The 22,921-nt window shown below is 36.7% G+C and overlaps 2 protein-coding genes across 3 annotated transcripts; one reads left to right on the top strand and one right to left on the bottom strand.

Moving 5' to 3' along the window:
* Window positions 1-210: 210 nt before the first annotated feature.
* On the top strand, window positions 211-14,834 carry ero1b (endoplasmic reticulum oxidoreductase 1 beta). 2 transcript variants are annotated; one of them, XM_055184041.2, is made up of 16 exons: window positions 211-614; window positions 1,737-1,856; window positions 2,479-2,562; window positions 2,670-2,711; window positions 3,921-4,003; window positions 4,091-4,164; window positions 4,238-4,358; window positions 5,448-5,494; window positions 5,584-5,595; window positions 5,746-5,772; window positions 6,173-6,265; window positions 7,769-8,015; window positions 9,954-10,023; window positions 10,380-10,466; window positions 10,542-10,675; window positions 12,724-14,834. In XM_055184041.2, exons 1-16 carry the CDS (start codon window positions 447-449, stop codon window positions 12,782-12,784), a joined length of 1,470 nt encoding a protein of 489 aa, XP_055040016.2. In that variant the 5' UTR covers window positions 211-446; the 3' UTR covers window positions 12,785-14,834. The 2 variants fall into 2 exon arrangements, with proteins under 2 accessions (XP_055040016.2, XP_055040017.1); XM_055184042.2 differs by lacking the exon at window positions 211-614 and adding an exon at window positions 1,222-1,442.
* On the bottom strand, window positions 14,429-20,546 carry gpr137bb (G protein-coupled receptor 137Bb). Its single transcript, XM_055184044.2, has 7 exons — window positions 20,068-20,546; window positions 17,229-17,278; window positions 16,911-17,133; window positions 16,482-16,631; window positions 16,264-16,392; window positions 16,057-16,178; window positions 14,429-15,952 (listed from the first exon to the last, which is right to left on the bottom strand). Exons 1-7 carry the CDS (start codon window positions 20,443-20,445, stop codon window positions 15,844-15,846), a joined length of 1,161 nt encoding a protein of 386 aa, XP_055040019.1. The 5' UTR covers window positions 20,446-20,546; the 3' UTR covers window positions 14,429-15,843.
* Between the last annotated feature and the right edge of the window lie 2,375 nt (window positions 20,547-22,921).

The following is a 22,921-nucleotide window of genomic DNA, read 5'->3' as shown; positions in this document are numbered from 1 at the left end:
AATCTCATACTATGTAGTTCAGTTGCTTTTCCAATTTTTATTTATCCTCCATAAGCTTTTCAGGTGAAACTAAAAGAGCATGGTCGAATACAAAACATGTACCAAATTTAATGTTGCCCTCCAAGTAGCCAGAAAAGTAGAAAATTAAAATCTTCGCTTCGTGCAAGCGTCTGTCAATCACGTTCATGTCCCGCCCACTTATAAATACCCCTGCGTTTAGACACGCCCCTGTTCTCTGTATGGTTTCCTCTTGATGTCGATGTCGCATTTTGCACAATTTACAGCGTTTGATGTTTTTAATAGGATATTAGTTTTTCTTTGTAATAGCTATGCAGTACATAGCAGATGTTTAAATTAAAACATTTATTCGGAAATTGTCGCGTTTAGCACAACAGGAAGTTTGAGGTTTTTTTCATCATCTGTTTGTGTTTCTACTCGCATTAGTGATGTTAAAACACACGATACAAATTCCCGGGCTCTTGATTTTGCTCAGTTTATTTTTTAGTAATTTCAGCTGGGGATGGTTTCAAAACAACCCGAAGAGCAAAAGCCATCAGCAGCAGTCTGTTTACAGAGAGACTTTAGACAGCCAGGACCAAAACTGCTTGTGTCATGTAAGTTAAGTTCATTTCACCTTCCTTAAGGTATGAGTAAAAACACACTGTTGTTAATGTAAATATTATCTATTTTTGATGCATTTCTGGCATGTTCTACTGTCGCGCCAATGTGACGTCACCACGTCCGCAATTTTCTTCTGCTTTTCCTCGTTTAGTTTTTCTGTCAAAGTGATAGATGTTCATCAGTCACACACATCCATTTTCTTATGTTTTATTCCTACCACAAATTATTTGTAAAACACTTATCTGCACAATCTGGGTGGCTGAGATAATTTCTGCATTATTTAGAACAAAAAAAATCACGATTTCGGATTGCAGTTATTTCTAAAAATGCTTTCAAAATATCAAGGGTATGTGTTTGCAACATTTACATCGGTGTCGAAAGCCAACCTGCTGTTATTTAGCGTGGTGTTAGCTCATTGGTTCAGGAGCGCCGCTCGCGAGAACGGGATTATGGGATTTGTAGTTTTTCGCCGCTTCCCCTCCGTTCTCTTCGGTGCTGAGTGTGTTAGCAAAAACTACAGCTCGTCGCATGGGAGGGAGGTCTAATGATGACGCCTGTGTGTTTGGAGGCGTGGTTACGAGGCTGAATTTCCACGCGGTAGTTGGTTGAGTTTGACAGCTCATCTCTAGCAGTGTTGCTCCCTAATGAGAATAATCTCAGTGATGCACACTGCATGAGCTGCACCAGCTGCTGTAAACTCACCTGCTCAACATAGAAACACAAAGTTTTGCATCTGTGCACGAATGGCCGGAAATAGATGCTGGTTTTTGGAAGTGTTTCTGTTTGCACTTGGATTATTTGCACTTTTAGATTCAGAGAAGGTCAGATGGAAGTTTTATAGGAACTAAATTAACATGTTGCAGTTTGGTTGTCTTCTATTTATGTCTTTTAAGCTTTAGGTTATTTAAATATTCTGTGATTTTGCTTTAAACATTTATTTCAGTTCAGTTTTTATGTACGAGTGTTGAAAGCCACACATGCAGGTGTTACTGTATAGTCACAGTACCATGAAAGAGATTTAGTGATAGTATCTGGTGTGAAGTTTTTAGCTTGTACCAGCTGTCTGGTAAGTAACTTTACTTTACTCTATTAAAATATCCCTTCTCTTCTTTTAGTTAACAGGTATTTTGGACGACTGTTTCTGTGATATTGAGAGCATTGACTTCTTCAACAACTTCAAAATTTATCCTCGCATTCGAAAACTCACAGAAAGAGATTTCTTTCGATACTATAAGGTGAATTTATCCAAGCGACGGATCTGGAGGGTTCACCAGCTAAAAAAGTTGATTTAGGATTTGATCTGCTGACATGTGTTATATAAAAAATCTAATAAAATAGATAAACATTATCATTTAAATCAGCTTCACTGTTTTTTTTGTGGTGTATGTATGCAGTATTATTTAGCATAACGCATACAGATGTTGGTTACTTAAAGCAAACCGAGTAAGTTTATGTGTTCATGAAGATGAATTTGTAATTTTCTGTTAAGTGATTTCTGATAAATGCCTTGAAAGTTAATATTATACGTTATAATAGTTAACTATAACTTTATAATATAATTTATAAAGTTATACCATCTGAGATCTTTGCTGATGTGAATCTTCTTTGGCCACGTTTGAGTATTTAACCAGCTGTTTACAGACTCTTTAAAATCTTAGCATTTAATTGACTGGATTTATAGCAGAAATTAGTAAGAAATACTTTATTATGTAATATTATTACCTCTTTATTATTTTTAAAATTATTTTTTATTAGGTAATTTAATCATATTTTTTATATACTCCTGTTGTCATTTAAACAGTCCATGTGTTTTATTATGGTTAACTAGCAGAAAGTCACCGTTGTCTTGATTTACAGGTGAACCTGAAGCGTCCGTGTCCATTTTGGCCCGATGACGGCCAATGCTCCATTAAAGATTGTCAAGTAGAGCCATGCCCAGAGGTCAGAGTTCAACACTAAAACATATGCCAACAAAACAGAAAAGCACTCGGTGCAGTTCATGTGCTTTTATACGTAGTTTATGTAGATATATTTATTTTGTCTTTTAGAGTAAACTTCCAGTGGGGATAAAATCTGGCAACTATAACAAGGTGAGAGACTTTGACACGCAGTTCAATATCTTTTTGCGTTTGTAAACATTTTGTGTTTATCTTTTATAATGTAACTTTAGGACTGAATGTGTTTTAGTGGAGATGGTACGAGTGGCTGATGGTGGGACATTAAGTGCGTTTTGTTTGCTGAAGGTCTAGAGTTTTGTGTAATGGATCAGAAGACTGAGTCAGCAGCACTATCTGTCGAGTTTGTTAATGTGCCCTCAATACGTGTCTGATAATAGTGACGCTGGTTATTTTTAGTTTGCTTTGTGCATTTACGGTGCAGATTGAGGAGAGATCTCAACAACATCTGTGTAGAAACCATTGAACCTTCTCTTTACCAGCTGACAGAACACAGCTGCACATTGAGTTTGTTTGAGACATATGAGGAGCTCAAATGCAAAAGCCTCTAAATGCCACATATGTCAAAAATGAGACAATTATATTAAGTGAAATCTCCCTGCGCTTATTATATACACTCACCTAAAGGATTATAAGGAACACCTGTTCAGTTTCTCATTAATGCAATTGTGTAATGGTGTGGGGGATGTTTTCTTGGCACACTTTAGGCCCCTTAGTGCCAATTGGGCATCGTTTAAATGCCACGGCCTACCTGAGCATTGTTTCTGACCATGTCCATTCCTTTATGACCACCATGTACTCATCCTCTGTTGGCTACTTCCAGCAGGATAATGCACCATGTCACAAAGCTTGAATCATTTCAAATTGGTTTCTTGAACATGACAATGAGTTCACTGTACTAAAAAGGCCCCCACGGTCACCAGATCTCAATCCAATAGAGCATCTTTGGGATGTGGTGGAACGGGAGCTTCGTGCCCTGGATGTGCATCACACAAATCTCCATCAACTGCAAGATGCTATCCTATCAATATGGGCCAACATTTCTAAATAATGCTTTCAGCACCTTGTTGAATCAATGCCATGTAGAATTAAGGCAGTTCTGAAGGCGAAAGGGGGGTCAAACGCAGTATTAGTATGGTGTTCCTAATAATCCTTTAGGTGAGTGTACGTTGATCAAATATTTGCTTGGATTGTTATCAGAATCCAATAAGAGTCTGATAAACAATACTTATTTATATGAAAACAGATTTTTTTTACATATGAAGAACGTGAGCACATTACCCATGATTAATTTTAATATCTTCTACTTTAAACATGTGTGTGTACTTTTGCTTTATTCTGTAGTTTTCTAAAGCTGCCAACAACATAAATGATGTGACCGAGTGTGAACAGGCTCATGAACTGGGTGCCATCAACAGCACACTCAGGTAAAACACACAAACACAAACTTATTTTGTACACATCACAGTTCACATATGTCTTTAAACTCAAACACATGTTGTGTTGTTGTGCAGTAATCAGAGTAAAGAGGCGTTTGCTGACTGGGCTAACCATGATGATGCTCAAGATCATTTCTGTGCTCTGGACGGTGAGTTGATCATCACTGAACGATCACTGTGATAGATCAGACGAGTAACAGATCTGTGTATGTTTGTGTTTAGATGAAATGTCTCCAGAGTCTGAGTATGTGGATCTACTGCTGAACCCAGAGCGATACACCGGATATAAAGGTCCTTCAGCCTGGAGAGTCTGGAACAGCATTTATGAGGAGAACTGTTTTAAGTGAGATACACACACACACACACACACTTACATATCTTACATTGTCATTCATTCAAATGTTAAAGCTCACACAACACAAGCTGTTTCTGTCATCTCATGTTAATCTTGAGTACCTATAGAGTCGTATTACATCCTTCATATCTCCGAATATCCTTCGGACAGATCAGTTTTAGCAATTGTTTCCGGAAAAGCATGAAATCCCGAATGTGCCGATTGCCAACAAAACACAGGCATTTGATGCAGTTTTACTTACCGCCTGCGACTCATGACCCGGTTGGGACCGCCCCTTTTCAATGAAATCCAGAGTTAAACAATCACACACGCAAAACTCTGCTGCTACCCCGGACAAACAAACTATATCCAACTATATGTTTCCATGATGCTGGCTTACTTGGAAAGCTGAACACGGCTCTCTTCTCCTTACATCTAAAAACACATCTTAATATAAAACAAAGCTGCCGCGTGCAGTTATGTCTTATCAAAGGAGCAAAACTAATGAGTGTCCTCATTCTCACTCTGATTGACATGTGGGTGTGGTTTTCTGGGGGAAGTGTCCATACAAGGAATAAGGGTTCACTGATACGTAACGGGTACCCATGTTAATTTTTTTTCGAAACTTCTGGGCGCTTTTTTGACACTTTGCATTTGTTTAGCACAGGATAACATCTCTTAAACTGTGTTAATAAGTGAAAATGCATGAAATTGCATTAAACCCCTGGTCGCCATGATTTCACAAAGTAAGATGTGATCCTAGATCAACACTTTTTGGTGGTCCTGGATCAACATTTTAATCAAAGGAAACCCAAATTACCCTTTACTCAAACTTTAACTATTTTTACCCATCAAATTAGTGTGAAACAATAGTTTGAGAAGAGATTTTAATCCTAAACCTATATCTAACATATTCCCTAATTCTGCATTGGTTAATGAAAATGTTGATCCAGGTGAAATCACATTTAAATCCTTCTTAAATGTTCAAATATCCACAGATTATACTCAATCCCGGAAGTTTTCCTCTGAAGTGCAGTCATATAAACATTCACACAGTGTTGTTGTCTGAAGCTCATTTTGCTCGATTTATTTTTTCAGACCGAGGTCGGTGTATCGTCCCCTCAATCCTTTGGCTCCCGCTCGAGGTGCATTTGGTTTATTTTGTTTTGTGCATTTGTATTATTAGTCTCTTTGTGTAACATGAGATCTGTTTTGTTTCTTGTTCTCTGATCAGGTGATGATGATGGTGAGTTTGTTTCTTTAGTATCTTCTGTCTTGCATTGTTAGCACACATGATTGTTCAGCAGAGGCACTGATCTGGGTTCAGTGTTTTGACTGTTCACAGATCAGTGTAAAGTGTTTTCAGTGTTTACTCACAGTTGTTGTGTTGTCACAGGTGAAGGCTTCTACACATGGCTGGAAGGTAATTTGAAGTTTTAATCAACACCATGAGTCAAATAGAAACAGAAACATTCGACAGCTTTGTGTGTCTGTCAGTGATGTTTTGTGCGCTGATATACTTTCATCTTTTTCCACATGAAGTGGATTTATTTCACACACAGAGACATCATGTATGAGCTTTGTTTTGTGGAGAAAACACAGTAACTGTTATACTGAGCTTTAGTGGAAATGACAGCATCTCACCAGTCACAAATACACACAGCGCTTAAAAATGGCATACACAATACAGCACAGAAATAAAGGGCAGGTCTTTTTTAATCTGATCAAGTACCCAAATAAATGCAGAGCCATTTGCATTTGTACTCAAATACACACAAATGTAGTGTTTGAATGTTGTTGTAAAGCCGTGTCTATTAATGCAGGTCTGTGTTTGGAGAAAAGAGTTTTTTATCGTCTGATATCCGGCCTCCACAGCAGCATCAACATCCATCTGTGTGCTGAATATCTGCTGGACGGTAAACACTCAGAGTTTGTCTTCATACAGAGCGTTGAGCGATAATGCACAATAATAACATTTATAAGTGGACTGCACCAAAGCAATCTAAAGCACTATTTAGACGGTAATTGTTTTTCATGAGGATGACTGTAAAAATATGTGCATGCCTCCTTTTGTGATAAAACTCATGCATTTGATGAAGATAAAATTTGTTGCATGTGTGGTTAATTACACGATCATTCACATGACCCGGACGCTTGATTATATGTACATATGAGTACTGTTGTGTAATTAAATACATCTTACAATTGTATTTAGCACTCGTTGCTGCTAATAATAGACATTTTAAAGATTTTCGTGATTTTTTCTCTTTATTTATATTAGCTCCCACTCGCTGTAGAAGAGCGATGAAAGATTGTGCCCATACTTCTCATTATTTCAGTTATCAGTGTTCCCACAAGTCCTTGAAAGTTTGTGAATCTGGGAGAAAAAATTCAAGACCCTGGGAAGTTTTTGAAAATATAGTTACAGGTCATTGAAAGTGCTTGAATCTATTTTATGCAAGAAGTTTTCTGGAAAAAAATCCATATTATTCCCTGTGTAGTGTAGGATAATATCATTCAAAACTCTAGACTTATAAATACACGTGCTAAACAGTTCGCTTTAAATTCTTATATCTTCTGTATGTGAATGTTGATTCATACCAAAATGCTTTTTTGCATAGTTGTGTTTGACACATGAAAACGTCTCTGGTTACGTATGTTACTGTTGTTCCCTGAGAAGGGAACGAGACGCTGCGTCTCCCTTGCCATACTTCCTGCGTCCCTGTAACAGCGTCTTTGGATAGCGATATACTTACTGACTCCCACGTCACCCTGTCTTTGTCGTTAAACCTCACAATTGGTTGAATTTGATATACACATTCAGACGCACTTACCCCTGGAGGCGTCCCCAAAGTGTCACCGCAGTGACGCAGCGCAAGTTCCCTCAAAAGGGATCTGTAACAATGTATCTTAAAAGGTAACACGATGTAACCTTGCTTTCACCCTGAGAACCCTGAGTTATGAAGGTGTCAATGTTTAAAATGCTCGCAAAGAAAGACGCTTTACTGATGCAGAATAAATACATTGATCCCCTTTTATAAACTCAGGGATCTGGATTCAGATGGCAATTACGTTTTTGTAAAAAAACAGTAAGTAATTTGGCTGGGAATTTTTACGCGAAAGAAAAACAGACTTCTTGATGCGGACGGGAATAAAATCACTGACTACCCTCTGTAAATGATGAAAATACCTTGCAATCACTGTCTGAATACGACTTAACAGAAAGATTTGCAGTTTCACATTCTGTACAATTATTGCATATAATTGCAGGTACATTTGATGTCCAAAGTCATTTTCCTGTCTTTTTAAAATGGTTATAGTCATGTATGTGTGTGCTAGAGGGATCACCCATGTGTGTGTATATATTGGTAATAGTTCAGTGCATCTCATTGATCATTTTTGTTTCTGTGTAATTGTAGAGGGTTGGGGGAAACCAGTTTGGGGTCCAAATGTCCAGGAGTTTAAGCAACGGTTCGACCCGGCAGAGACAAAGAGTGAAGGCACGCGCAGACTGAAGAATCTTTACTTTCTCTATCTGATTGAGTTAAGAGCGCTCTCTAAAGTCGCTCCGTACTTCGAGCGCTCCTTTATTAACCTGTACACTGGAAACACACAAGAGGACACGCTAACTAAAGAACTACTGCTGGATTTCCTCAATGAGACCAAGTGAGACATCTGTACACACAGATTACATTCACCAAACATTACAATACTACAGAGATTATAACACCATAATGCTTTGTTAGATTGATTTTGTGTAATTGTGACCCAGTCTGTGATGTAAAGAACATTCTGTTAAATATAACCTTGATATATATAATATTGACTGAGTTGGGGGCAGGATAGGCAGGAGTTATCTAAAATTTGTTTGAACTGTCTTTATATACCAATACATAAGTGGAAAGAGTTATCTGAAAAGGAGAGTATAAAAATCGAGTGTCTGTAGACCTCTCACGACACAGCTCATTTTTCCATTCACTCCACCCCCTCCCTTCTGGGTTTCTTCTAAAGCCACGCCCCCAAAACACATGAACACGCGACGCCGATCGGCTCTGCTGGGAGCGCGGTGCATGTAGTAACATCATGTCACAATCACATGTAATAATACACCTAACTTTATCAAAATGAATATAAACAAATAGGATGGCTCTTAGTACTCACTATTAAGCTGGTGTTTTGCATGGAAGAGTTTCCGTGATGAAAGCATTGTTGACTCTGATGAGGACTACACTCCGGATCGTCGACTCGAGGAAAAGCCACGTGATATTTACTCTCGTTTGATTTCTTCGTTAATTCCTTTTTTGCTTTGTTTGCCTTCGCTGACTGGATATGCAAGTACTGTGAGTTCTGAATGCTCTTTCTCTGACGTACTTTTGCTCTTCCTAGATTTCGTGCCTCGTGCACGTTCAAATCAATCAGGTGTGGACAGATCCCATAGCAACAGGGGTGGTGCCATGGTCGCGAGAGAGAGTGATAGTTGCGCAAGCCAATCATTTGTTTCGAATGGAAATAATGAGCTGTGTTTAAAACAGTGGTGAGAGGTCTACAGACGCTCGAGTTTTGTGCTCTCTTTTTCAGAGTACTTACATTTTGCTTGTGTATTGGTATATAAAGACAGTTTAAAATAAATTTGAAAAAAAGTTTTTTGGATAATTCCTGCCTATCCTGCCTTTAAGGTCATGTCAAAGATTGAAATCAAACTTTAAAGGATTAGTCCACTTTCATAAAAAAATCCTGATAATTTATTCACCCCCATGTCATCTAGGATGTTTGTCTTTCTTTATTCAGTCAAGAACAAATTATTTTTTTTGGGAAAACATTGCAGGATTTTTCTTCATGTGGTGCACTTTGGTGGACCTCAGCGGTTTGCAGTTTCAATGCAGCTTTAAAGATGATCCCAATCGAGACATAAGGGTCTTATCTAGAGAAACCATCAGCATTTTCGCAGAAAAAAATCTAAAAGTACTTTTAAACCACAACTTCTCATCTTGCACTAGCTGGGTGACGTGCCAACATGATGTATGTGAAACTACCGCTCGCTCCAGTGTTTAAAAGTGTGGCGAAAGAGGAGCGTTCAGATGTTGTTGTATGTGGAATGATACTAATTAATGTGTTTGTGTCAGTTTATTGTTTAAAATGATCCACAAGTGTGTGCTTCACATATGTCACACGGCTAGTGCAAGACAAGAAATTGCTTTTTAAAAGTACATATTTATTATTTTTAGGTGAAAATGAGGATGGTCTCTGTTGTGATGGTTTAGAGCCTTTGGAGCTGCATTGAAACTGTGAACTGTTGAGGTCCAATAGAGTCCTCTATATGGAAACAAAGGTCCTGGGATGTTTTTCTCAAAAATCTTAATTTGTTCTTGACTGAATAAAGAAAGACGGAAACATCTAGGATGACATGAGGCTGCGTGGAGTAATCGTTTAATGCTTGTGATCTCATCATTATATTATGACGCTTTAACCTGGATTACACAGACTGACTGACATAAAGGTATTGAATGAAATGAATACATTATTTTCATGATTATTACCTATAATAAAGTTTAGACATTGTCAGTGTACAGGTAACTCTTTGTTTATGTGTGTTTATATCTGCAGAGCGTTCCCCATGCATTTTGATGAGAGCTCCATGTTTGCAGGTCACAAAATGGATGCAAAGATATTAAAGGTGAACTTTACTAAAACCTCTCATCTTCTCTCAATCCTCTTCTGCTCTCTTACTGAAGAACAGAAACTTTTATGCGTGTTACACAGGAAGTTTAAGTTAGTTTCATTATGATTAAACTGATCTGGTAAAGTCAGCTCTGTCTTGCAAGATGAAACTTGATTTGATGGTGAAAGTGTCTCTGCATAACAGATATAAGAAGTCTTGATGATATCAGATTTCATTATTTATATTATTATAAAACTAACTTTGTTTTTAAGTATCATGCATTGATAATAAACCAGAAACAAGAAGAGCATGAGTATGCACTGTGAATTCAAATTATATTTGACTTCCATTTATTCACTTTCTGGTTTCAGGAGGAGTTTCGTCTACATTTTAAAAACATCTCTCGTATCATGGACTGTGTCGGCTGTAATAAATGTCGACTGTGGGGGAAGTTGCAGGTAAACACTAGAAGTCTTTTACATAGTTAGTGAAGTGTGTAAGTTAAATGTGCTGAATGCCAGTGTTGATATCAGACACAGGGTCTGGGCACAGCTCTGAGGATTCTCTTCTCTGAGAAAGAGATCAAAGATCTTCCAGAAAACAGCCCATCGCAAGGCTTTCAGCTCACACGCCAGGAGATCGTGGCTCTGCTCAACGGATTCACACGGTGATTGACACTTGTCCTCTTGCTTTCAATTTAAATCAGATTTTATTAGAGAATGATGTGTTCATGTTTCAAACTTTAAAACAAATTCGGAATTTATTTCTGTATGAGCTTCTAATGCCTTGTTTAAACTTGACGCGTCCGCATAAGCGCTGTGGTGTGCGCAGGAAAATTATGTCATTACGGAGAAGGGGGAGGCCCCATTTTGCTTTTTTTTTTAACTGCATGCATCCGAGAAATGACATGATTCTGGCCAAGAGGGCACATCTGTGTCTTATCTCTTTGATCAATACATGCAAAACAATGCATAGGTTTTTAATCTGACTTTTTTTTATATAAAGTATAACTTTACTTTATTAAGAATTAATTTGGATAGGATACAGAATATTGTTTTATATTTGTATTGAATATACGGCTGGATTAGGAATAAAATATAAACTAGGGCTGCATAGCGATTAATCGTTTGCAAAATAAATGTTTTTGTTTACATTTTATATATATATATGTGTGTACTGTGTATAACAATTATTTAAAAATAACACACACACACACACACACACATGCATGTATATTTTAAAGAAAAAATATATTTATATTTTTATATAATCTAAATGATATAAAAATGTATATATATACACATGTAAATATTTCCGGCCCCTCATATATATTCATGGATGTATTTTTATATCCATAATTACATTACACATACATATATGATGTAACAAACACTTTTATTCTGCAAACAATCATTTGCGATTACTTGTTATTCAGCCATAATATAAACCTTAAGATTTTTGTATTGTTTGTTTAATAAAAACACTAATGAAATTATTATTTATATATGAAGAGTTTGGTTCCAAAACGCAATAAATCCATTTTGACTGATTTGGGTAAAAATGTGTTTTCTATACCAAGAAAGTGACAAGATGAAAACCACTATTTTCTGTTACAAACTTTCACATAGCATCTTTAGCTAATAAAAACATATATTCAAATCCATAACTTGATTTTCAAAGATTTGTTATAAAAACGAATTATTTTTTCCACAAAATGCAATAAATCCCTGACAAGTTTTTTTTTCCAAAATGCTATAAATCTATTGAATCATTATATAAATGTGCATTCATCTTTGCCATGTTATATTCATTTAGTTGACTAGTGGTATACACTGATTAATTTACATTTTTTTTTTAATAGCATAAATCAAAACACTTACTTTGTCATATTAAGATCACTGTTATTGCTGCGGTTATACTTGGGATGTCGTTGCTAAACTTTTCTGACAGCGATCAGCTGTAAAATGTTTTGGTCCTGCTCGATTTTCATTGACTTTGATTAAAATTATGGAAAGTTTTTCATAAGATCTCCTGGGGTCAATGTGTTAGCATGACAGAAGCTTGATGCTGTCGGGAAAACAAGCGGTTATCTCCCGAGTGCTTCTCGCATAAATTATTAGATTTTGATGGCTTAAGTTTCTTCACCATCACAGGTTTATCAATGCACTTAAAGTATTATTTTATTTTTGTTTGTTTGTTGATCACAAAGTACAAAGTAGATGAGGAAAACTAAGATTCCGTGTACTCAACGCGCCGCCATTGTTTGTTTACATTGCGTGGAATGGTGCGATGTAATTTGTGGAGCGGATTTATTGCATTCTGTAGAAAAGGAGTACTGGCGTTTATTGCGTTACAATACTGATTTTGGCAGTAACTCTTTTTTTTTAGATGGTGTTTATCGCGTTTTGGAACCAAACTCATCATATGTATATACAGAAATCTTAAGGTTTATATTATATATATTTAGCTGCTCTAATGTTACAAGTGCAAGGGTTACAGTGAACATCATCTATCATTTACTTTGTCTTGGTTTTGGACTCGATTACCCGAGACACCCCATAATTTCAAAGAATAGTGCTACTGAGATCGCGTCAAGAAAACCATCAACAGAGCCTTGCGGTCCAGAGCGAAGCGCAAATATAAACACGACATAAGAGCCGTGAAGTTAAAGTCCTGATCTCTCTCTTAACTCTCTTGTGTTGTCTCTCGCTCCAGACTCTCCACCAGTATAAAAGAGTTACACAACTTCCGGACTCTTCTGAAGGATCATAGGTAACACATCTTCAGGTGGCACCGGCCCATTGGACTCTGCAATAGTCTTATCTTCCCCAGAATAAGGCCTCTCTCTCTCAGGTACTGCTGGATTGACGTTCAGCAGAAACCTTCTCATTAGATCACATCTCAAGCTTTCATGCTTCAACAGTACAAAACATACAGATCACCCAAAACACCACTTATGAGACGTGCAAGATCTCGGCTTCCTGCTCTTAAAACAAGATTTTGACTAAAGGCATGCATGTTTATTTCTCATGTTCAGACTGATTTTGCATTGTTATGTTTATTTTCTACGTTTGTGTTTCAGCTTAATACAACTGTAGTTTTATTATTTTTGAGCTTCAGGAGGTTGATTAGTAATAATTGAAATTTGGTTTTGATGTGTGTTTGTCTTGTATAGACATTCCTAAAGACTTTTCTGACTATGGGACCATCAAAGTGAAAGATGAAAGTTTTGTCATTTACTTCTTTAATGGTCTCATATTCATATAATCAGTTTAATGGATTGAGAATCAGGAATGACGAATGCCATTGGTTTTTAGGTTTCATGTGACCTAACATTTATGATAGTCTATAGTCACTGATTTGTCCAATGGAAGAAAGTGACACAGGGTTAAAACAACATTGAAGGGATAGTTCACCCAAAAATGAAAATTCTGTCATTTTTACTCTCATGTTGTTACAAACCTGTATAAATTATTTTTTTCTGATGAACACGAAGGACGGTATTTTGAGGTAACCAGACTGATCATGAGCCCCTTTTACTTCTATAGAAAAAATAATACTGTGGAAGTGAATGGGGCTCATGGTAGTTTTGGAGACAAACATTCCTCAAAATATCTTCCTACATGTTCATCAAAACAGAGAAATGAATACAGGTTTGCAACAACATGACATCAGAGTAAGTAAATGATTTTCATTTTTTGGTGAACTATCCCTTTAAATGATTGTAGTAAGACTGTAAATGATTCCATAATATTCCTTTTTGATTTAACGTTTACTTGAATGAAATATATGTAGCTTTGAACTGTTACAAGTACAAGCAACAAATGACAAGCAATAACATTTCTGCATTTAGTCCTGACTGACAGAGACGGCCATGTAGAGAAATTCATATGCAAAGCCAAAAAAAGAACAGAATTAGATTTTTATCTTGATGAAGTGATTTGAAGTACTGTATTTATAGTACATCTGCTTCAAAGAATATCTCTTGAAATTATTCTCGTCTCTGCAAACGTCATCGTGATGTTTCTGTTTTAGCGTACGCATCTGACTTCAATACAAAAATGTGTTTCTTTATTTTTATTAGTGTTGTGTGTTTGTGTGTTGTGAGATCACTGAACACTGAAGCTCAGACTTGCTTTACTTTTCATGCATTTATGTGCATTTTTCTTTTTTGTCTGTTTATTCTTTGCCTTCTTCAGCCTTAAATAATTGATTCAGATCTAATGTCTGTTTAAAGTTAGGTGAAGCAGCTATTTGTGTGTGTGTTGAAGTGAGCACTTTTATCAACACGTCCATCTGCCTTAATAGAGCCGACATACAGTAAAATACTGTAAACCTGCTTGTGTCTGCTTCTCTTATGATTCTCACATTACTGTAGGAACTACAGGCTGAATTGACACTGGTTATGATAGATGACATTTATATATATATATTTGGGATTTGGCGGATGTTGTCCATCAGAGGAGCATCAACATGTTTCTGTATAAGTGGTAAATCTCATGCATGGTTTAGATGCATTATAAAGAATCAAATAGAGAACGGTTGATGGCAATGCAATGGGGTTATATTGATATCTGAAAATATGATTTGATCATAAACCTGCAATCTTCTGAATCAGCCTCACTGGAAGATGTCATCTTGGATTGTTGTTCGCTCAGAAACATTCATCTGCCTTTAACAACCAACAAAGACGTTCATTGCCTGTTTAATGTGATTTTAAAAGGACGTTTTTTCAGGCCAAGATTTAAAATATTAAGATGCTTCTATACTGTGTGTTTTTGTCCAGAATATTTATTTAAACAAGAATAAATCGATCTGGTTGTTGATCACAGAGTTTTTGTCTTTATTTCAGTGTTTGTACTTTTTGAACAAGAATCCAATCATTTACGATTCAATGTGACACAACATCTTCATGAATCACATTTACCACAAAAAATATACTGTTTATCATAAATATATATTTAAATACATCAGTGTTTTTTAACAGGTCTATGTACAAAGACAGATATTTACAGCGTAACGTGAATTCATGCTGTACACAGATTATTTTACAATCCTACTGAATTTATTTCACAAACAGATGTGATTGTGTTACATAAACAGATTTACAGTATCATCACGGTTTATATTTCTGGGATGTGTTAATAATACCATAATGTCATACTACTCTGTCTATTATTGCAGTATGCATGCTTTGCGTAGTATTGAACTATTCTGCACTGTATGTATGTATGATATACCAAAGCAATACACTTAACGTGACTTAAAATTTCCGTACAAATAAATTATCAAATGTTATATAATATCAGCCAGGATTGCTTGGTTCATATTTTCTTTGGATTTTTTGTTTACACAAAACTGCATTAAAAATATTAAATTTATTATTAATATTAAAAGTTATTTCTTTAATGATAAGCGGACGCCATTCGGTGTATTAAACATGCAACAAATAAGGTCACATGACAATAATGAAGCACACTGCAGATTGAGGTGTGTTAATCTTTGCATACTTCTAGAATACTAACATAATGCTTATTATTTTTATTAGTATGTCAAAGTGTAGTATGCAGTATGTTAGTATTGTTATCCGAGTACAGCGACCGCAGACGTGGGCCTCTACTGTATCTGCTGCTGAATCACATGGTTTAAAATAAACATCATTCTGTGTGTGGTAACCATGACGACATGCACTCCTCATGATGCAGTTGCCATGGCAACTCAGACTTCGTGCTTTCACGTTGACACTACTCGTGTGTGTGTGTGTGTATGCGGGCGTTTAAAGTGCGGTGCATCTCAGATTTACACATAACTGTATTACAGTATGAAGCCGTGCTGTTAACGGTGAAGTCCTACTGTTGCTATGGACGACCGCTGATCGTCTCCTCCCAGATGGACCAGAAAGCTGCTGCTTCGGCTGTTCCAGTCATAGCCATCAGAAGATAAACTACACAGAGAGAAACGCACAGTTATAAGGTTGGCATGAGAAAGCCATTGTGTTTTAGGTTAAACTCGAGTTTTATCAAAACCATAGATTCTAGACGGTTTCACCTGGTGGACGTAGCTGCGGGATGGGATACCCATGCTAGATCATCATCGCTGTCGTAACGTCTGGGGTTGTCAAAGAAATACGGCTTGTTTGTGAACACGTGGCTGGGAATGGCAGAACTGCTCTGGAATTGACCAGAACACAGATTTGAGATGTGTATGAGATGCTGAGAATGAAACGTCACACACATGAAACAGGCTTAAACTCACCTTGTCTTGTGCAGGCTTGCGGACCCTGAAGAAGTAGACCACCAGAGACGTGGGCAGCAGTTCCCACACGAAGAGAATGACTCCAAACACGACATAACCAGCATCACCCAAACTGGACCTGAGATCCGCCTGCAGGGCAGAGATGTCATCTGTTTTATTTCTGTTTTAAATGCTTGCATGTATAATACAGCGAGAGAGAGAGAGAGAGAGGTGCCCACCTGATCAGAAACATTATACCAGTCGTAATCAAATGCATTTATCGTCTCTATATCCGTGAGAGCCAAGACCACTAAATTATAACAAGCCCGTGATGCGTACAGCAATATAACCATGAGGCCGATCAGGGTCACCTGACACACAGATGTTCCCTACAAGACAAAAATATGAGAATCAAAATGATTTATAGTTGCTCTGATATGTCTATCATCAGATATAATCACCTTTTTTAAAAAAAAAGACTTCGAATATAGCACAATTATGAGTTAAACTAGGGTTTTATATGAGTCATTTTGGAGTCATTTTAACAAAATTTTCATTGTTGGATGTGAACAACAGGTATTACATTAAATGTGATGTTTAAAATGACACAACTGTATTCTGTGTTGCTTGTAATCAGACATGAACTGAAGCTGTCGTTCTTTTATTACCTTTGACTCCAGATAGATGCTGGCCAGAGACATTTTGGCCACTTTATAGAGGCAGACGGCCAGAGAGACGGCACAGAGGACAAAGAGAGAGTCATTGATGGTCACCCGCACCAGAACGATGTTCTTCACCTGTGTGTCCGTCATCTTCACCATTAGAGCACACGTCAGATTAACCAGAAGAAACAACAAACTCACTCCAACAAACAGCAGATAGAGAGGAAACCTGATGATTGATGAAGAAGAGCACAGAAGAGCTGATGAAGGATCATTATAAAGAGGTGAGAAACTAAGAGTCAATGCTGATGTTTCAGAACTCACTTATATTTGAGAAGATGAGGTGAATATTTTGACTTTGCTTTGAAGAAGACCTGTAAAGAAAAATATGATTCATTAGCTGCTGCTTTATTGTGAGATCATTTTTCGAATGCATTTTTACATTTTATAAGACAGAATGTGAAAGCTGCTTGTCCATTTTGTCCAGTAGTTGCTAGAGTGTTCAACACTTATACATCTATCGTATGTTATACCGTACGTCATCACTTACACATCTATCGTATGGTATACCGTACGTCATCACTTATACATCTTTTCGTTTGGTATACCATACATCCTCACTTATACATCTATCGTATGGTATACCGTACGTCCTTACTTATAAATCTATCGTATGTAATACCCTACGTCTTCACTTATACATCTATCGTATGGCATACCGTACGTCCTCACTTATACATCTATCGTATGGCATACCGTACATCCTCACTTATACATCTATCGTATGGTATACCGTACGTCCTCACTTATACATCTATCGTATGGCATACTGTACATCCTCACTTATACATCGATCGTATGTCATACCGTACATCCTCACTTATACATCTATCGTATGGTATACCGTATGTCCTCACTTATACATCTTTTCGTTTGGTATACTATACATCCTCACTTATACATCTATCGCATGTCATACTGTATGTCCTCACTTATACATCTATCGTATGTCATAACATACGTCCTCACTTATCAGCTATCGTATGGCATACCGTACATCCTCACTTATACATCGATCGTATGTCATACCGTACGTCCTCACTTATACATCTTTTCGTTTGGTATACTATACATCCTCACTTATACATCTATCGCATGTCATACTGTATGTCCTCACTTATACATCTATCGTATGTCATAACATACGTCCTCACTTATCAGCTATCGTATGGTGTACCGTACGTCCTCACTTATACATCTATCGTATGTTATACTGTACGTCCTCACTTATACATCTAACGTATGTCATACCGTACGTCCTCACTTATACATCTATCATATGTCATACCGTACGTCCTCACTTATACATCTATCGTATGTCATACCATACGTCCTCACTTATACATCTATCGTATGTCATACCGTACGTCCTCACTTATACATCTATCGTATGGTATACCGTACGTCCTCACTTATACATCTATCGTATGGCATACTGTACATCCTCACTTATACATCGATCGTATGTCATACCGTACGTCCTCACTTATACATCTATCGTATGGTATACCGTATGTCCTCACTTATACATCTATTCGTTTGGTATACTATACATCCTCACTTATACATCTATCGTATGGAATATCGTACGTCCTTACTTATAAATATATCGTATGTAATACCATACGTCCTCACTTATCAGCTATCGTATGGTGTACCGTACGTCCTCACTTATACATCGATCGTATGTCATACCGTACGTCCTCACTTATACATCTATCGTATGTTATACCGTATGTCCTCACTTATACATCTATCGTATGTTATACCGTACGTCATCACTTATACATCTATCGTATGGTATACCGTACGTCCTCACTTATACATCTATCGTATGGCATACAGTACATCCTCACTTATACATCGATCGTATGTCATACCGTATGTCCTCACTTATACATCTATCGTATGTCATACAGTACGTCCTCACTTATACATCTATCGTATGTCATACCGTACATCCTCACTTATACATCTATTGTATGTTATACAGTACATCCTTACTTATACATCTATCGTATGGTATACCTGGGTCATCACTTATACATCTATCCATCGTATGGCATACCGTACATCCTTACTTATACATCTATCGTATGTGATACAGTACATCCTCACTTATACATCTATCGTATGTCATACCGTACGTCCTCACTTATACATCTATCGTATGTCATACCGTACGTCCTCACTTATACATCTATAGTATGGTATACCGTACGTCCTCACTTATACATCTATCGTATGTCATACTGTACGTCATCACTTATACATCTATCGTATGTTATACAGTACATCCTCACTTATACATCTATTGTATGTCATACCGTATGTCCTCACTTATACATCTATTGTACGTCATACAGTACATCCTCACTTATACATCTATAATACAACATTGTCACTGCACACACAGTCAACATCATTAATATATGACGCAGGTTCAGTGTATGTCACATATGTGCACAGATTCTAAAATCTTAGGTCCACTTAAAATCTATTCATCATTGTCTCCACATAATATAATCCTCTCAAAAATCCTAAAGGAAATGTGCAGAATTCCTTATATATAATTCACCTGCCATATATGGCATATTTATGTGTGTAAGTGGGAGTATATCCCATTTTTCTTAGTGGAAGAATAAATTATATCAGAATTAAATTTTAAATGACATAATTTGAGACTGGATAAACAATAAATACTAATTAGGATTTATTCTTATTTGATTTCTAATGTCCTGTCATAATATTTATTTACAGTTATTGAGCATGTATTGAGTAGAAGTTATGCCTTGAAGAAATCAGTGTAAAAACCATCTGAGAACCAAAAATGTTTAGGAAATTATAATAGGTCAAAAATTAATTTATTAGCAATATAATTATATAGTTTTATCTGATCATAATTTTCCTATTCTAGAAAATTCCGGTGCTTTAGAATTGATTCCAAATTGTGACAGACATTCTGACCCCTGTGTTCCCAAAGATTTGGTTTTGTATCCTTTAAGAAAATGTTCTGAATGAATCCCTCAGGATAGATTTTTAATAATGACAGAATTACAAGATGAATCCTACTTGCATTCCTTTGGGAACATTGAGTTCTCACCTGAGCACAGTACAGGTTCATCAGACTGAGCGTGAAGAACTGCAGACAGACGGGGAAACAGTAGAGCAGCCAGAATGAGAACGGTCCAAGAGCGTTGGCCGTCACGCAGTCTCTAAAATAGAAGGAGAAGAGAAGAGCTCGTAGTGCCGCCCACAGCAGACACAGGAAGAGAAATGTCGTCTGATAACTGAAGCGTTTGTGCCGGTAACGCAGCACCAGCCACAGCTGAGCATAGATGAAGGCAAAGAGGATGGAGTAAAAGATGGTGTAGGCCACCGTCAGGCCCAGCTTGACATACGGAGGGATGGCAGGTGTGAGAGTCGGAGGAGAGAGGGAGGCATTTCCCTGCTGAACTGATCTGGATTCATTCTCCATCATAGATGTTCTCTGTCTGTATCCGTTTAGCAGTCCTCAGAAACTCACAGAGTCTTCTCTCATCAGAGTCGTGAAGAGGATGGAGCAGGGAGGGAGGGAGGGAGGGAAAGGGAGAGAGAGAATTCTGGCTGCAGTGTAAAAGGATCCATCACATGATCAGAATATGGAGAAGATGATTGGCTGGTCTATTGTGAGGAGAGAGTGCGTGTGTTGTGTTGTGTGTGTGTGTGTGTGTGTGTGTGTGTGTGTGTGTGTGTGTGTGTGTGTGTGTGTGTGTGTGTGTGTGTGCGTGCGTGCGTGTGTGTGTCTGCGTGTGTGTGGATTTGATTCAATGGTTTTATCTGAAGCAAATACAGTCAATACATTTATTTTTTATTAATTTATTTAATTTATTCATAGATATATATATATATATATATTTTTTTTTTTTTTTGCATTGTGACATGGTCATTGTATCTTAAGATTTGTTAAGAAGTTTAAATTCATTATTAATTCATATTTGTCTTAATTTTGATGCTAATCAGATTTTCTGTGATACAATCATAATTCTGTGTGTTATTAAATATTGAATAAATGATTGTTTTTTGGGGAATACATTGTAGTAATGACAATTTAAGCAAATATGTTTAATTCTTATTAAAATAATGTCAAACAATATAATCAACCAATTATCATGAAGTGTGTATAAATAGCATGCAGTGTGAAAAGTTGTGCAATGCATTCACCAAATTCCAACTTTGCATGCATATGATAGTCAAATACTTTCCGTTCATTTAATATGGCGCATCTTCTTTTTGGTGTCGTTTTTTAAAACAATTGTCGCTTGGGTTTGGGGTTAGATTTGGAATTTGCTTTAGAATGTCATTTAAAGGGGACATATCATGAAAATCTGACCTTTTTCATATTTAAGTGCTATAATTGTGTCCCCAGTGCTTCTACCAACCTAGACAATGTGAAAAAGATCAACCCAGTAACTTAGTTTTGGTAAACCATTCTCTACAAGCATCTGAAAAATAGGTCATTGAAATTTAGCTCCCCTTGTGATGTCATGTTATAATACCGCCCCTTAATCTGCAAATATCCAACCACGGCACTGCCATTTAGTGCAGAGATCAGCTTATTTGCATTTTAAAGGGCACACCCCAAAACAGCACATTTTTGCTTACACCTACAAAGTGGAAACATATACATATTTAACATATTATAAATACATTTATTAATTGTAAACTTCACATATATACTATGGGAACACCAAAGATTTATTTGACATCTTCAAAAAATCTTGTGAAATGTCCTCTTTAATATAAAAGTTTCTTCATTTTTTTTGTCTATTTTTAAACCATGCTCTTTATCATGCAAAACCTCCTATATTGTTTCTTTTTGGTTTTGCACTGAAATTTAAGCTGGACATGTTCTTCACATGATTCATGGGATCTTATTTCTGAATTGATGAAATCATGTAGCTCAGCAGATGGCGACAGTAACACATTAACATGACTGAAGATAAATAAGTAAAATATGCAGCTTTACCTCTCAAAACCCAAAAAAGTGCATTATTTATGCCTATCAATATATGTGTTTGACTGATTGTGAAGATCTGGAGCACAGATCTGTGAGGTGTGAACAGATCAGCGTAAAGATCACAACTAGTGTAGCACTGAAGATATAAACAGTTATTTACATATTTGTCAAGTAAGCTGTTGTTTTGCAGGATAAATGACAGTCACAGAACATTCCTTACCTGATCTTTCTCTCTCATTTGTCTGTTGTTGTGAAACATGATTATACAGGCATTAAAAGTCAGTGCAGAGAGAGAAAATACAGTCTTGGGTACAGTGCTGAGTGACTGCTGTGCACGGGCATCATACTGTCACAGTATAGACAGTTTCAGCAGTATAAACAAACAGCTTTCGTGGAACAAACATAACTTCCAGTAAACTTCCACAAAGAATCAAAAACAACAGTCCTTTAAGAGTAGTTTATTTCTGATAACAAGCTAAATAAACAACACTTAGTTCAAATCATAGCTAAAACTACACTGAGCTAACATTACTGTGTAAAATGTGTACCATATAATATATACAATGTTAACTAGGATCGGCTGCCAAACCTCCCTTTACATAGCGTTGATCCCTCATCGTCTTTAGGAAACCAAAACATTTATTATTTTCTACGAGGTATTTGTTCGAGAGTTCAGTTTAGCCATTAGTCAGACCATTAAACCGGAAGTTAAGTTCTGTCTAGACGCATAAACGGTACAATTCGCGTACGTCCTATGAAACATTGTTTTTCATACGCTTTAGCTATGATATATATGAACTAAGGTAATCTACTTGTTGTTTATTTTGCTTGTTATCAGAAATAAATTACTTTATAATTACTCAGTTGTTTTAATTCTTTACAGAGTTTACCAGAAGTTACATTTGTTCCATGAAAGCTGTTTGTTTATGTTTTTACTGCTGAAACCTATATGATGTAC

The sequence above is a fragment of the Misgurnus anguillicaudatus genome, chromosome 14, assembly GCF_027580225.2.
Source record: "Misgurnus anguillicaudatus chromosome 14, ASM2758022v2, whole genome shotgun sequence".
Lineage (NCBI taxonomy): Eukaryota > Metazoa > Chordata > Actinopteri > Cypriniformes > Cobitidae > Misgurnus > Misgurnus anguillicaudatus.
The sequence above is the reverse complement of the archived record's forward strand: the minus strand, read 5'-3'. Positions and strand labels throughout refer to the sequence as shown.